The 15,348-nt window shown below is 50.9% G+C and overlaps 3 protein-coding genes across 7 annotated transcripts; all 3 read left to right on the top strand.

Annotated features, from left to right (window-relative positions):
• Position 1: 1 nt before the first annotated feature.
• agfg1b (ArfGAP with FG repeats 1b) lies at positions 2–8,482 on the top strand. Its single transcript, XM_062481147.1, is given in 13 exon segments — positions 2–368; positions 1,899–1,992; positions 2,459–2,574; positions 2,654–2,792; positions 2,873–3,029; positions 5,083–5,165; positions 5,167–5,194; positions 5,613–5,757; positions 6,421–6,500; positions 6,593–6,685; positions 6,864–7,013; positions 7,310–7,404; positions 7,578–8,482. Coding segments are annotated over 13 exon segments (1,407 nt in total). The 5' UTR covers positions 2–201; the 3' UTR covers positions 7,638–8,482.
• A 660-nt stretch (positions 8,483–9,142) lies between these two features.
• On the top strand, positions 9,143–12,092 carry fbxo36b (F-box protein 36b). Of its 5 annotated transcripts, none has more exons than XM_062481201.1 (6): positions 9,143–9,362; positions 9,551–9,659; positions 9,757–9,929; positions 10,579–10,868; positions 11,031–11,556; positions 11,925–12,092. In XM_062481201.1, exons 1-5 carry the CDS (start codon positions 9,198–9,200, stop codon positions 11,263–11,265), a joined length of 972 nt encoding a protein of 323 aa, XP_062337185.1. In that variant the 5' UTR covers positions 9,143–9,197; the 3' UTR covers positions 11,266–11,556; positions 11,925–12,092. The 5 variants fall into 5 exon arrangements, with proteins under 5 accessions (XP_062337185.1, XP_062337184.1, XP_062337183.1 ...); XM_062481200.1 differs by having other exon boundaries at positions 10,989–11,556; XM_062481199.1 differs by having other exon boundaries at positions 10,917–11,556.
• A 1,899-nt stretch (positions 12,093–13,991) lies between these two features.
• LOC134036814 (uncharacterized) lies at positions 13,992–15,348 on the top strand. The gene is made up of 2 exons (XM_062481916.1): positions 13,992–14,031; positions 14,110–15,348. Exons 1-2 carry the CDS (start codon positions 14,013–14,015, stop codon positions 15,306–15,308), a joined length of 1,218 nt encoding a protein of 405 aa, XP_062337900.1. The 5' UTR covers positions 13,992–14,012; the 3' UTR covers positions 15,309–15,348.

Here is a 15,348-nt window from a genome sequence, read left to right as displayed (position 1 = left end):
TAACCATTCCTCGCCAGTAGGTGGCAGCCGAGCATCGAAGGGGTAGACCGCATCTCTACCCTCCACGAAGAAGAGCAAGCCCCGTCCCCGCTAGACCTCCCAGATAGGTGTCTACCGCCGTCGAGCCGACTGCCGCCGAAGACCTCCCCACCCAAGTCCGGGATAAACTTCTCTCGCTGTCTGTAGCCCATCGTTTCGGTCATGGCGACGAGTGCGAAGCGAAAACAAGAGGAGACTCATCTGAAGATGTTGCGCGAGATGACGAGCCAACCGCCGAATAGAAAGTGCTTTGATTGTGATCAGCGCGGCCCGACTTACGCCAACATGACAGTGGGATCTTTCGTTTGTACCACCTGTTCGGGAATACTGTAAGTACCGCGCTGGGAATACCGTCTATATATTAGCTACTCAGGTGTAAACACGTCAAGTATAACGTATGTTTTGTATGCGAGGGATCCCGCTATCGTTAGCCAGCAAAGCTAGCAACTCACCACAGGACAGGTAACGCAATCGTGAGCTCGAGGCCGGCAGTAGGAAAGGGCTGGGTCGCATGCTTTGTTTACGAAGAAATGTGTGTTGGGTCGGGACAGCACTAGCTGTACTAGAGAGTTTCGTGTTGACGACTGGTCCGGGGGATTTTCTCACACAACATCAATGGCTCGCCGAGGTTCAAGGTTTGCACAACGGTTTGTGAACAGTTTGTCGCTGATGTAAAAACGGGCAAATATTTGATCAGTGTTTCAAAACAGCACGTCACCGCTTTACCGGCGAACCAGTCACGGGGGGGCAGATGAACTTTTATCTTCAGAGCTGGACATCCGGTGCTTGACATAGCAATACGCTCTCACACACTCACGCCCTGAGATAAGCAAAGTGGCGTTGGGTGGATCTAACCACTTGTAGAGTGAACCGGGTTTAAAGAGCGGAAAGAGGAGTGGACCAAGAACCGTAATCGTAACAGTCATGTGGGAAACGGAGGATAGGTGGTTAGCCTCGGTGATCAATTATTCATCACTTCATCCATAGATGTATTGTGACAGACAGTGAATTGGAGCGCGTCGCTTTTGTCTAGATCTATCCGTCACCGTCCACGCCAACTCGTACTCGTGTCTCACTCCCCAAACGATGTGGACATGTTGCGTTTTATCAATCTTGAATAAAAGCAGCTTTTGAGACCGATGTCCACATCACAAAATCACTCCCAGCTGAACGCAACAGAAACCTCAAACGGCAACAAACACCAGAGAAAGGCGCGTTATTGTATGAATAATAGATCGCAAACGACTTGAAACAGCTAGTTTCTCAGAAAGGTGTTCGGACGCTAGTTTCTCCTGGAAGGACGCCCAGGACTGCATGTCTGGCGTGACTTGCAAGGAAAAGTTCAGGCCAAAAACATCGGCCTCGGCCTCCCGTCTCATCCCCCCATTCTTCCTCTCCTTGGGGGTAATCAATAATGACATTTTAGTTCGGTGCCTGCCGGCCAATTTCTTCTCCTGACTGGAACACTCGGTGGGGTTCAGGACCGAACTGAACCCCAGCCAGAACAGCGTGTTTTGTGTAGTCACTCTGAAGAGCAGTTTGAAGCAGAGTGCTGGATGTTATCATCTCACTGTCGCCCTGACTCTCTTAATGACTCCTTGTCTGACTCTGAATGACTCCTTGTCTGACTCTCTGAATGACTCCTTGTCTGACTCTCTGAATGACTCCTTGTCTGACTCTCTGAATGACTCCTTGTCTGACTCTCTGAACGACTCCCTTACCACCACTACAAGCAGCAGCAGCCACTTTCTGATCAGCTTTTGTAGGATCAGACAGCACAGGACGGTTACAAAAAAATGAGTTGATCTTTGATTAACAGTTTGTTCTTCTATCTGACCCCCCCCCCCCCCCCCCCCCAGACGAGGTCTCAACCCCCCCCACAGAGTGAAGTCCATCTCAATGACAACATTCACACAACAGGAAATCGAGTTCCTACAGAAACACAGCAACGAGGTACAGATGTCAGCCCTCCCTCTATAGACTCACTCTACATCTATATACTCCCTCTATATGTATAGACTTCCCCTGCATGTATAGACAGTGGTTTCTTTGACTCATTCCTTCTCTCTCTCTACCTAGATCTCCGAAGTAGTTTCTCTGTCAGTTTTTCACTTCTGTCTCTGTCTCTGTCTCTCTGTCTCTCTGTCTCTGTCTCTCTCTCTCTCTCTCTCTCTCTCTCTCTCTCTCTCTCTCTCTCTCTCTCTCTCTCTCTCTCTCTCTCTCTCTCTCTCTCTCTCTCTCTCTCTCTCTCTCTCTCTCTCTCTCTCTCTCTCTCTCTCTCTGTCTGTAGTTTATCAGTCTAAACTTTATTTGCATTCCTTCTCTTGATGACTGTCTTTTCTGCCTTCCCCCTCTCTGTTCCCTTCCCCCCCTCTCCCTATCTCTCTCTCTCTCTCTCTCTGCCCCCTCTCCCCCCCAGGTGTGTAAACACATCTGGTTGGGCCTGTATGATGACAGGACCTTGGTCATCCCGGACTTCCGTGAGCCTCAGAAGGTGAAGGAGTTTCTCCAGGAGAAGTACGAGAAGAAGAGATGGTGAGCAGTGTGTGTGTGTGTGTACATATGTGTGTCTGTATGTATGTGTGTATATATATAAATGTGTGCCTGTGTGCAGGTATGTTCCTCCAGACCAGGCGAGGGCGCTGTCCAGTGTCCAGGCGTCCGTGTCGGGCTCCTCAGCCAGCAGCACAGGAAGTACCCCAGAGGTCCCTCCTCTGAAGACCCTGCAGCTCAACAAGACCCCCCCTCGCCAGGTACACACACACACACAGGTACACACACACACACACACATGTGTATCCACTCACACACTCTGTCTGTCCCTCCCCACTAGTCTCCTGGGATTAGTCGCTCCAAAGCCTGTGCCATTGTTCAGGAGAAAAAGTTTGATCTGCTGTCAGACCTGGGCGGTGACATCTTCGCCGCCCCGACCAATCAGGCGGCAGGCTCAGCTAACTTCGCCAACTTTGCACATTTCCCCAGACAATCAGGTAAGATGTGGGTGGGGCCTATAAAGGAGCACCAAATCATGTTTTATGAGAAATGGAATGCAAGTTGATTTTTCTGGTAGTTGCCAGTTTTATTCGGAGATGTTACACAAATAGAGGTTCACATGAGACATGCTAAAAAGAATTGCGCTTCGCTAGGTCAAGAACTGCTTCTCTTTTTTTTAAAGCTCTTTTGCGTAGCTGTGAGTTAGCGAGAGAGATCAGGAAGTGGTGATCTGAAATGCCTGTTAGCATTGCTAATGGTAATTATAAAGAACAGCCTCATGTCATTTACCAGTTTGGCATGTTAATCGGAAGGCTTCTGTACTGCAACGTAACTGCCCTTTTTTTGTTAATATCTTTATACGTACTAGAGCCCGACCGATAAAGGATTTTTAAGGCCGATACCGATACAAATATTTGGTGATTTAAAAATCTGATATTCCAATATTGGCCAATATAAAAAAATATTTTAAAAATCCAGAAACGCGTAACAAAACGAACTGATTTCCCTAACAGTAGTTATTTGTAGTTTACATTTAGTCACTTTTAGCAGAAGTTCTTATCCAGAGCGACTAAGTACAGGGACATTCCCCGAGGCAAGTAGGGTTAAGTGCCTTCCCAAGAATGCAACGTCATTTGACATGGCCAGGAATCGAACCAGCAACCTTCTGATTAATAGACCGATTCCCTAACTGCTTAGCCATCTGACTCCTGTTATTATTTCCTCACTAAAATAATGTTAATGCAGTTTCTGATAAATAAAATGTATAAAAATACAAACTTAAGATATTAAACTTATAAATGCTGATACCGATAGTTTGGAAAATGCTCAATATCGGCCGATAATATCGGCCCGCAGATATATCAGTCGGGCTTTTATACGTACTTCCTGTTTTGTACAAATCAGGAAGTTAAAACTAGCTTGTCCATGTTATTTACCACCCCAAAATGTCTCCTGCATGTTACCAAGAACTGGTGACAGTATAGATAGTCCACATATTTAAATTTTATATTCATATTTAAATTTGAGGTATATGTTTATTGTATGCACCTTCCTGCCAAAGCAAATTCCTTGTCTGTGCAAACTTTCATGACGAATAAATCCCATTCTGATTCGGACTGCTACTAACAGGGTTCCCGCGGGGTCTTAAAAAGTCTAAAATTCGGAACTTTAAATTTAAGGCCTTAAAACGTCTTAAAAACAGCCATATTTTCATCCGAGGTCTTAAATTTCATTTAGTCAGGTCTAAAAAAGGTTTTACCCTCGTTCATTTCCAGAACCGCTGGCCGCAGAAAGTTATGACAAAGTAGAAAAAAAGTATTGAGTCGCAGCCTACAAAGCGGAGCTCTACAAACGAAACCAGCAGAACGCTGCCCTCAGAAGGTTGGTTCGGTGTGTTGTAGTTCTTTCTGGGGGATATTGGTGTTGGTATGTACACGGTGATAAAACTACAAATCCTGTTATAAATGCAATACCTGCCCGCGAAATACGTCTGCGCTTCCTCAGAGTTTGTTAAAGTTCGGCTACGTGTGGAAAATGGGAAAGTGTACTTTCAACGAGACATGGCTAGCTCACAGCGATTTCCGCTGTTGGTTAAAAAATTACTAATGTGATTGTTTTATCTGTAAAAATACATTTATACTTTTTCAATGACTGAATTCATTGAAATAAAATGATTTTTTTTTCAGAATTTCTTTGATTAGAATATTTTTTGGGGTAATGCATCGTGTAGGTCTTAAATTTCAGTCTTTATGGTCTTAAAATGTCTTAAAAAGGTCTTAAATTTGACTTGCTGAAACCTGCAAGAACCCTGTACTAATGTACTGGCTGGGCCAGTGGCGTCCGCACCGAGTCATGAACCAGCCGTGACGGGACGTTTGATTACACACAGTGGAGTGCTCGTGGGGGTCGTGGTGCTCGTGGAGTTTTTTGGTTGCCGTCTCATGTGAGCGCCCCTTTGGTGTCGCTGAAACTGTCATCGCTGTGTAATCACTGTCCTTGTTACATTTCCTGTCATGTGACCCGTCCTGTGTTCCTTTTCCGTTGCCATAGCAACTCAGGCTAACTCCGGGGCAGCAGACTTTGCCAACTTTGAGGCGTTTGGCAACTCCGGAGTTCCATCTCATTACGGCACCCCACCCCCCCTCACATTCTGTTACCTCAGGTACCCCCACCCTCACATTCTGTTACCTCAGGTACCCCCACCCTCACATTCTGTTACCTCAGGTACCCCCACCCTCACATTCTGTTACCTCAGGTACCCCCACCCTCACATTCTGTTACCTCAGGTACCCCCACCCTCACATTCTGTTACCTCAGGTACCCCCACCCTCACATTCTGTTACCTCAGGTACCCCCACCCTCACATTCTGTTACCTCAGGTACCCCCACCCTCACATTCTGTTACCTCAGGTACCCCCACCCTCACATATCCACTCCACATTCACCTCATACGACCTGATACAGTCTAGGAAACTGGACAGTCTATTCTGTGAGATGTATGAGTAAAACCTGCCTGATGATTTGACTGTTTGTGTATTCTGTGTGTGTGTGTGTGTGTGTGTGTGTGTGTGTGTGTGTAGGCGGGGGCGTTCCCATCCCCTCCATGGCGGGTGCAGTACCAGCGCAGGCCCAGCAGGGGAGCTCTGCCGGCGACCGCTACGCTGCCCTGGCCGAGCTGGACAACGAGCTGTCCTCCTCCGCTCCTACTGGGAGCAGCGTGCAGGGGTGAGACACACACACACACATCATACACACACACACACCTATAGACACATGCTGTCCTCCTCCGCTCCTACTGGGAGCAGCGTGCAGGGGTGAGACACACACACACACATCATACACATCATACACGCACACACCTATAGACACATGCTGTCTTCCTCTGCTCCTACTGGGAGCAGCGTGCAGGGGTGAGACACACACACACACATCATACACACACACATCATACACGCACACACCTATAGACACATGCTGTCTTCCTCTGCTCCTACTGGGAGCAGCGTGCAGGGGTGAGACACACACACACACATCATACACACACACACACCTATAGACACATGCTGTCCTCCTCCGCTCCTACTGGGAGCAGCGTGCAGGGGTGAGACACACACACACACATCATACACACACACACCTATAGACACATGCTGTCTTCCTCTGCTCCTACTGGGAGCAGCGTGCAGGGGTGAGACACACACACACACATCATACACACACACACACCTATAGACACATGCTGTCTTCCTCTGCTCCTACTGGGAGCAGCGTGCAGGGGTGAGACACACACACACACACACACATCTATATACACACACCTATATATACACACAATGTGTATGCGTATGCTGTATGCGTACAGACACACTCACGTGTGTGTGTGTTTAGGAACATGTTTGGAGCCGTGTTGGGGAGCTCTCCTGCCCAGACCCAGCCTGTCCTTCCCAGCATGCAACAGGGCTTCGGAGGTGAGGGTGTGTGTGTGTGTGTGTGTGGAACAAAACACTGTCCTATGAACCACAGCCTCTTCAGGTGACGGTAACGTGTGTGTGTCTTCCAGCTGTTCCGTCCACCAACCCGTTTGTTGCCGTGGCTGTTGCCACGGAGATGGCCACCAACCCCTTCCAGACCAATGGCAGAGCTCCAGCAGCAGGTGTGTGTGTATGATTGCGTGTGTGTGTGTGTGTGTAAATCCTGTTAGTGTCAGTGCACCAGATCCAGCTGTGAAAGAGTGGTAAGAGTGTCTCTCAGTTCTCACTCGCCCTCCCTCTCTCTCTCCCTCTCTGTGTGCATGTGTCCCTCTGTCCCTCTGTGCGTGTGTGTGTGTGCAGCTTCGTTCGGTACCGGCTCTATGAGCATGCCCGCTGGCTTCGGGAACTCCTCTTCCTTCTGCCTCCCGACCAGCTTCAGCGGAACCTTCCAGCAGCCTTTCCCCGGCACGGCCCCCTGCCCCCCCGGGAACTACCACCCCCCGCCCAATGGTTAGTGTGCCCCCGATACCCTCTCCCTGCTACTCTCTCCTTCCTCCTCCTCCTCCACCCCTCCCCTCCACCCTCCACCCCCCGCCCAATGGTTAGTGTGCCCCCCCCTTCCTTCCACCTCCTCTGTCTGTGTAGTTGCTGTGCAACACCAGCAGGGGGCAGTAGAATGCAGCAGGTCTCATAGCGTCACACGTGGAGAAACAGGTTTACTGGTTGCTAATGTATCTCTGCATCTCTCTCTCACCCCCTTTTCTCTCCCTCCCACTCCTCCTCTATCTTTCTCTCCCTCTCTCCAGGTCCAGGATACCCAGTCTATGGGCACACTAAGCCCTCTATCGCCCCCTATGGCCAGCCAATGGCAGGGCCTGGCTTGACCAATAACCCCTTTATGGTAAGCACACCTTTTACATGTTATTCAATTAATAGACACTTTTATTCAAAGCAGCATATACTGTTGATGGTGCTTATAGAAAGTACAGCAGAATATATCTCTCTCCTGATCGCTTACTCTTTCTCTTTCCTCTCTCTCTCGTCCCCCCCCCCCCCCCCCCCCCCTCCCTCCAGGCGGGAGCCCCAGCAGGTTCCTTCCCCAGTGGGGGCTCCTCCACCAACCCCTTCCTGTAGCGCACCTCCCAGCCTCCGCCACCAGAGGGCAGCATGCACAGCACCTACTCAGCACATCCGCCGCCAGTGACTTTACTACACACTTCTGATCACCACACAAAGACGAAGAAAAAGGAAAAGAAAACTATGCTTGTGGACACTGGACAGAAACAACCACACTATGAACTACAGGACTATTCTGGAAAGATGCCCTTGGAACGATAGACACATTCTATATATATATATTATTACATTGTTTATGAGACTGTATACTCTCTGTGCATATCATCCTTTGTAATCATGTTTTATGTACGTTATCTATAAGTGAGTGGACAAACACAAGGGGTTCCATATGGTTCTGTACAGGGAGAGAACCTGGATGAGTTCTGAGGGGGGGGGGGGGGGGGGAGAGATCATAGATTACAGTTGTCATATAATAAGAAGGTGGCTGGGGAGGGGGGGGGGGTGAGGGAAGGTAGAAGATGGAGATGGTTGAAGATTTTTTTCTCCTTCTCCTCTTTAATCCTATACCTGCCAGGCTGTTATTCGGCCTACTGTAATCCCAGGCACGTTAGATTACCTAATCTCCCACTCCCCCCCCCCCCCCTGCTTTCTACCTCCTCTCTGTAATCTCAGATGGATCGTGAGGGAGTACAGGTGGAGGCCTGTGCCCCTGCGCACCACCTGTACACTACTGTTACCTATCCAGGCAAGGTACAACACGTTCACACAGACCTGGCTCTGAAAGGGAATAGGTTAACTTGTGCCACCAATCACTAACAATGGATTTTACAATTTACTCATAACGACATGATTATGTAAGTCAATGTGTACATATATAAATATATTAAAGATTTTTAACTACATATGGGCCTATGGTTAGGTTTTTTCTTGGGTAATACAGTGAATTTAACAGTCTTGTCCTATCAATGCAAATCAACAAAAGAAAATGGGTAAGCCCGATTTACGTTTTTGAGCAAAAAATTAGACATTGAATGTAATGTACAGTGTCACCTCCACTGTCCTTAAAGTCTGTTGCGTTGCTTCTCTGTTCTGTTTGTTACCGCTTGTATCTATCAGGGCAGGTGTGTGTGGTTCAGCTTGTATCTGTCAGTAGGACAGGTGTGTGTGGTTCAGCTTGTATCTGTCAGTAGGACAGGTCCAAATACATTTATTACAGAACTCACCCGCCACATCGGCAATCATACTGTCTTGTTGCTGCAGTAATGAGGGTACACACCGAGGCCTACCTCGGTGTGTTGTATAAAGACGTAGCCTATTCAGTGTGCTAATGTATGTTTGTACGGCCTTGCCCTGTCTGTCTCCCTTCTAACCCCGACCTTAACGTCACATGGCTAGTCTAGCTACATAACCCCTTTGTTAACAACATGGTTAGAAGCGAAGATCTGGCACTTTGTTGTGTAGTTAGTAGAGTAGTGAATATATTTAGTATTGACAGGCAGGGCAAGTGCAAATTAATGGCCGGAACTTGCCCTGCCTGTCAATACTAAATATATTCATGCATGATTCAATCGTACACCGGTTTGTGCGCTCTCCTCTATAGTTATCTCTCTCAGCTGAATGCAGATTCGAAGAACGGACATCGATTGTGCCTCGTCGTTACCACGGCAACCAAGTAAAGCGTTCAAGATGGCGTGTTTATTAGGAGACAGTTTATTTGAAATTGACGGACAAGGACCTGCACCTACAAAAGACTATTACCAGTTTACTGTCACCAAAACCGAGGTTAGTATGTTGGTGACGTTTCGTCGCCGATGTTATATACATGTTTTATTTTTGTCTGGGGTAGCTAATTCACATTCAACATGAGTGGTTAAAAGTCCCAATCTTGAGTCGTTCATTAACATTACTTAAAATTAAGACTAGTTAGCAACTTTGCTGCATTCTCTTTTCCATAAACACAACTCTTCCAGGTGATTTGGAGGTCGTGGAAGATATCCCTGCGAAGTGAGTTCCGGAACGCTAGACCGGGCGAGCTTCGGATGCAGCATAAAGACTTCCTGGAAGACAGCCGACTTCAGGGTAAAGTTCGGGTCACGACAACCATCCATGTTCACCAACAAATGCACATACTAGTCGTCCGTAGATGAATAAAACCAGAACTGTTGTTTCCGCTCAGGCCAAGTGAGGGTCGTGTACGGGCAGAAAACGTTACGCTATAGCCAGGCTCTGTGTCGAGGCGAGTTTGACTTCCTGGAGCGGATGCCGGACGCACTGCTACTGTGCATCCTCTCCCACCTGGAGCTCGAGGACATCGCTAGACTGAGACTCACTTCGCGAAGGCTGAGACAGGTCAGAGGGCATTCGGCTGTGTGTGTGTGAGACAAAGACAGAGATTCGTCTTCAGGTCAATCTATATATATATATTCGATGGTTCTTTTGTGCCTTAACCTCTTTTCTACCTCCTTTCATCTCTCAAAAGTGGCTCTTACACCCCCCCCCCTACAAATCACTAACATTTAGCAGATTCTGTCATCCAGTGGTTAGTGGTCTCTACTTTACAAGATAATAGCATAATTTTAAATATAATTTTAGGTCTCTGCCTGCAACTACCTTGTTCCTTTTCTCTTCCATGTTTAACAACACTCCCCTTTTCACCCTGTTCCTCCTTGCCCCCACCCCCCCCCCTGCTCCTCCTCACCCTCTTCTCTTTCCTCCCTTCTCCTCCACCCCTCTGCTCCCCCCCCTGCTCCTCCTCACCCTCTTCTCTTTCCTCCCTTCTCCTCCACCCCTCTGCTCCCCCCCCTGCTCCTCCTCACCCTCTTCTCTTTCCTCCCTTCTCCTCCACCCCTCTTCTCCCCCCCCTGCTCCTCCTCACCCTCTTCTCTTTCCTCCCTTCTCCTCCACCCCTCTTCTCCCCCCCCCTGCTCCTCCTCACCCTCTTCTCTTTCCTCCCTTCTCCTCCACCCCTCTGCTCCCCCCCCCCTCCCAACCCCTCCAGGTGTGTGACTCGGAGGAGTTCTGGGCGCAGGCCGTGTTGAGCAGCTGTGGGCCCCCCTCCCCCCAGGTGTGCTCCCTGGCCCGGGAGCTGGGCTGGAGGCAGGTGTTCTTCACCAGCAAGCTGCAGCTGCAGAAGCTGCTGAGCCGGAGGAGGAGAGGCAGCCCGCGGAGCCCCACGGAGCCCCGCACTGCTGACGCAGTCAGCCTGGCACTCTCAGACATGGGCCTTGGTTCTGGCCCTGACTCTGGGTCTGGTTCTAGTCCTAGCCCTGGCCCTAGTCCTGACTCTGGGTCTGATTCTGGGCCTAGCCCTAACTCTGGGTCTGGTTCTAGTCCTAGCCCTGGCCCTAGTCCTGACTCTGGGTCTGATTCTGGGCCTAGCCCTAACTCTGGGTCTGGTTCTAGTCCTAGCTCTGGCCCTAGTCCTGACTCTGGGACTAGTCCAAGTCCTAGCCCTGGCCCTAGTCCTGACTCTGGGGCTGGTCCTAGCCCTACTCCTAACCTTGAAACTCAGGTGTGGCTTTACGTGGAGGACCAGGGAGGCCAGGAGGGGGATGCCGACCCCAACCCCAGCCATAACCTCCCAGGGGAGCAGCTGGCTGGTCTGAGGAAGGGGTCTGGGGTCCAGAGAGATCCAGGGAACGGCAGAGGAGACTGGAAACGAGACTCAGGAAGAAGACTGAAGTGAGGACAGGTCATCTCAGACTGTTGATTCTGACTGGGTCTGACTGGTTCCTGCTTGTTCTGGCTGGACCCTGGTGATTCTGACTGGTTTCTGCTGGATCGCACTGGTTATGACTGGTTCTGATTGGGCCTGATACAGATGTTTGACATCTGACGTATTTTTCATAATGTTTTTGAAGCCTTTGTAGAGGATTCATCAACCAATTCATCATTTGTAAAGAATAATTAAGCAATCACACGTCGAAAAAATTATTTCAGTTTTTCTTCCAGTTACCCATCTTTTTTTTTTTCATTTGTTCTGTATGACAACCGTATTTCTCCTTCTAGTCTTCCTGCATTAAACAACTTAAATGTTCGGATTTAAGTTTGTGTTTTAGTTGCAATTACATATATAAAACACATTGCGTGGTATATTAAACCCAGTGCATCAGCGTTGTCAGTATCGATCGAAGTTTAGTTATGCTATATATGCTATGACCCCTAACAAGCACACGGCAAGGCTGTTGCCTAGCAGCTGTAGAACGGACAGAGACTGTGAACAAAGAGTATAAGTTATTTTCTGTGAATCTGAATTTCTTTCCTTTCAAATAGCTGCTAGGCAACAGCTATGGCCTCATGAAGTCATGTCACTCATTCACTTCTTAGGAGCCACTTTCCAGGAAGAGACATGAGGAGCAAGTATGAATGAGTTAGGGAATTTAACATATATTAATCTACTACTGTTATATTTTGCGATTGAAAACCTAAATGCTGTTGCATTAACAGGCCATGTTTGCGCATTTTCAATACCACTTTTATACTGTATATATAAATAAAAAATTACTGATGACTAATAAATGACTATTAAATAGTAATTATTGTAGATTTTCATATTCATGAACGTATCCTTTAAAATATTTTATTTTAATTGAAACCCTACTTGCAAATAGGAATATGTCCTGTGTGCATGTGCGCCAGTTCACATTGCAGTAAGGTAGCATACAAGGAGTGTCTGTACACTGACATGAATCTGGAGGGAAGCTGGCCGCTGCGACCCCCCTTTTCCACCAGATAAGCAGACACACTCACATTCACGCACACACAGCTACATACATATACATACACACTCAATACCTCACCGATCATACGTGCTTGTTAACAACGGTGAGTGGAGAGGGCTTGGAGTGTGTGTGCGATTGTGTGTGTGTGGTTGTGGCTTTGTGTGTGTGTGTGTGTGTGCTCCTCTTATCTAAAAGAGCGGAGCTGCTTTCTTCTCCACCCTCCCGTCCCTGCTGGGGGGAGGAGCCTGCTGGGGGGAGGAGCCTGCTGGGGGGAGGAGCCTGCTGGGGGGGAGGAGCCTGCTGGGGGGAGGAGCCTGCTGGGGGGGAGGAGCGTATGAGGAGTCTGGAGGGAGGAGCCTGCTGGGGGGAGGAGCCTGCTGGGGGGGAGGAGCGTATGAGGAGTCTGGAGGGAGGAGCCTGCTGGGGGGAGGAGCGGATGAGGAGCCTGGAGGGAGGAGCCTGCTGGGGGGGAGGAGCGGATGAGGAGCCTGGAGGGAGGAGCCTGCTGGGGGGAGGAGCGGATGAGGAGTCTGGAGGGAGGAGCCTGCTGGGGGGAGGAGCCTGCTGGGGGGAGGAGCGGATGAGGAGCCTGGAGGGAGGAGCCTGCTGGGGGGAGGAGCGGATGAGGAGCCTGGAGGGAGGAGCCTGCTGGGGGGAGGAGCCTGCTGGGGGGGAGGAGCGGATGAGGAGCCTGGAGGGAGGAGCCTGCTGGGGGGAGGAGCCTGCTGGGGGGGAGGAGCGGATGAGGAGCCTGGAGGGAGGAGCCTGCTGGGGGGAGGAGCGGATGAGGAGCCTGGAGGGAGGAGCCTGCTGGGGGGAGGAGCCTGCTGGGGGGGAGGAGCGGATGAGGAGCCTGGAGGGAGGAGCCTGCTGGGGGGAGGAGCCTGCTGGGGGGGAGGAGCGGATGAGGAGCCTGGAGGGAGGAGCCTGCTGGGGGGAGGTGCGGATGAGGAGCCTGGAGGGAGGAGCCTGCTGGGGGGAGGAGCGGATGAGGAGCCTGGAAGGAGGAGCCTGCTGGGGGGGAGGAGCGGATGAGGAGCCTGGAGGGAGGAGCCTGCTGGGGGGAGGAGCGGATGAGGAGCCTGGAGGGAGGAGCCCGTCGAGAGCCTGGCTGCTGTGTCGTCTCCCCCAGACAGACACAAGCCTTGGAGGATCTCCATGCTGCCAGGGTGTCAGGGTCGTCATCTATCCCCTGCAGAGTCCAGGACAGAGGACAGGGGACAAGAGCATTGCATGTGTCTCTATACTTTTATAGACGTACATAGACAGTTTAAATTGTTGCTGGCTGTGTGTTTGTGTGTGTGCTTTCTTTTCTTCTTTTTGTTTTGTCGGTTGAAGTGTGACGGTGGAGAAGGTACTAGAAGATTCTCTCCAAGTCTTGGGTATGTAAATGTGTGTGGGGTATTTAGTTGTCATGGCTGGGCTGTGTTGATTGGGTTTTAGAACTGTCAATGCTCTGCTGGTGTGGAGCTTTGGACTTCTCTTCATCACCAACCATCTCTGGTGGAGGGGATGATTGATGTTTCTCTGGTAGAGGGGATGACTGATGTTTGGTTTTCTGAGCTGATCTGTGGCCACCCACTGGTGAAGTCCTATGTGATACTGCCAAAGGGCTACACAATTTAAGTTTGACTGAGTTATTGTATTTTAGGACTGAGTTCCAGAGTTCCGGTGTTCTGTGACGGGGATGTGGAACAACACGTCTAGCAGGATGGAGGACTCAGACACAGGTGAGAAAGGAAGGGTGGTCTATCCTGCCACCTATTACTCAGCTAGTAATCAACTGAAAGGTCTCCCCCCCCCCCCAGCGATGCTGTGTCCAGATAGCATGCGTGTCCTGGACTCTGTGAAGGCGGCGGTGCACGGAGCGTCGTCTTTCGCCACGGGGTACTTCTGCTACCTCATCGTTGTCACGGTGAGGCACACGCACGAGCTGCGCTCCAAGGCTTCCTTCCTGCTCCTCTGCCAGCACTGCACCTGCATCGCCGCCTTCAACGCTGCCGGCTGCATCCTCCACTCCGTCCGGGCCTCCCGAGTCCCAGCGCCACGCCTCTTCTGCTGGCTCGTGTTCGACCTCCAGGTAGTGGCGGCGCGCGGAGCAATGATGAACCTCACCCTCATGGCGCTCAACGCCTGCCTGTCCGTGCTGCAGCCGCTACACTACCGGGCGCTGGTACGCTGCATTCAGAGGCCCGTCATGGTGGTGGTGTGGCTCCTGGCTCTGCTCAGTCCCGTGCTGTTCACCGCCCTGGCTGGGGCGCGGCTGGGCTGGGAGGGGGCACTGGTGCTGGAGGAGGAGTGCTCCACGGCGCTGGAGGGCTGGGCGTCGCGGCTGAGTAGCCTGGTGTTGCTGGGTCTCCTGGTGCTGCTCATCCTCCTCAGCAACGCCCTGCTCGCCATGGAGAGCTGCCGGGCCGGACACTTCACCAGGTCCAACAGGAGGGTCCGCCGCACCGCGCTGATCCACGCCCTGCAGATGAGCTTCCACATCCTGCCCCTCGTGGTCATCATCTCTCGGGTCCGCCTCGGGCTCCTCGCCCGGGTGCTCAACTTCCTGGTGTTCTCTGTGTCGCAGTCGGCCAGTCCCGTGGTGTACGGGCTGCGCTGCCGGGATCTGTGGGATTACCTGCCACGCTTCCTGCCCGGCTGGGCGCTGAGGCTGCGGAGCTGGTACCACACCTTGTCTGCAGGTAACAGCACTGGTAACAGCACTGGTAACAGCACTGGTAACAGCTCCAGTAACAACACCAACTTGGGTCCGGCTACAGATACCACCTTCATTAGTAGGAGCTCTGACGACTCGACAGACGTCATCCACATCATGACGTTCAACGCTGGGGAGGAGGCCGTGGGAGGCCAGGACAGCACGAGGCTGGGACAGCACGAGGCTGGGGAGGCAGCCTTGGGAGGCTGGGACAGCACGGGGCCGGAACCTGTACAAGCGAGACCTGCTCTGGGTGCTCGTCAGGAAGGTGAGACACACACAGAGATCAGAGGAGACTCATGAACTGGACGTGTTCTGAACTCAGACATGCCAAAGCACACAC

This window comes from Osmerus eperlanus, chromosome 16 (genome assembly GCF_963692335.1).
Source record: "Osmerus eperlanus chromosome 16, fOsmEpe2.1, whole genome shotgun sequence".
Classification (NCBI taxonomy): Eukaryota; Metazoa; Chordata; class Actinopteri; order Osmeriformes; family Osmeridae; genus Osmerus; species Osmerus eperlanus.
Note: the sequence above shows the minus strand (reverse complement) of the source record. Positions and strands in the feature narration are given on the sequence as shown.

Excerpts from the sequence above, each read along its gene's own strand:
- fbxo36b (XM_062481197.1), top strand. The coding sequence starts at position 9,198 with ATGCAGATTCGAAGAACGGACATCGATTGTGCCTCGTCGTTACCACGG. Across the intron at positions 9,363-9,550 it reads TTACTGTCACCAAAACCGAG|GTGATTTGGAGGTCGTGGAA; the intron begins GTTAGTATGTTG and ends CAACTCTTCCAG. Across the intron at positions 9,930-10,578 it reads CTTCGCGAAGGCTGAGACAG|GTGTGTGACTCGGAGGAGTT; the intron begins GTCAGAGGGCAT and ends CAACCCCTCCAG.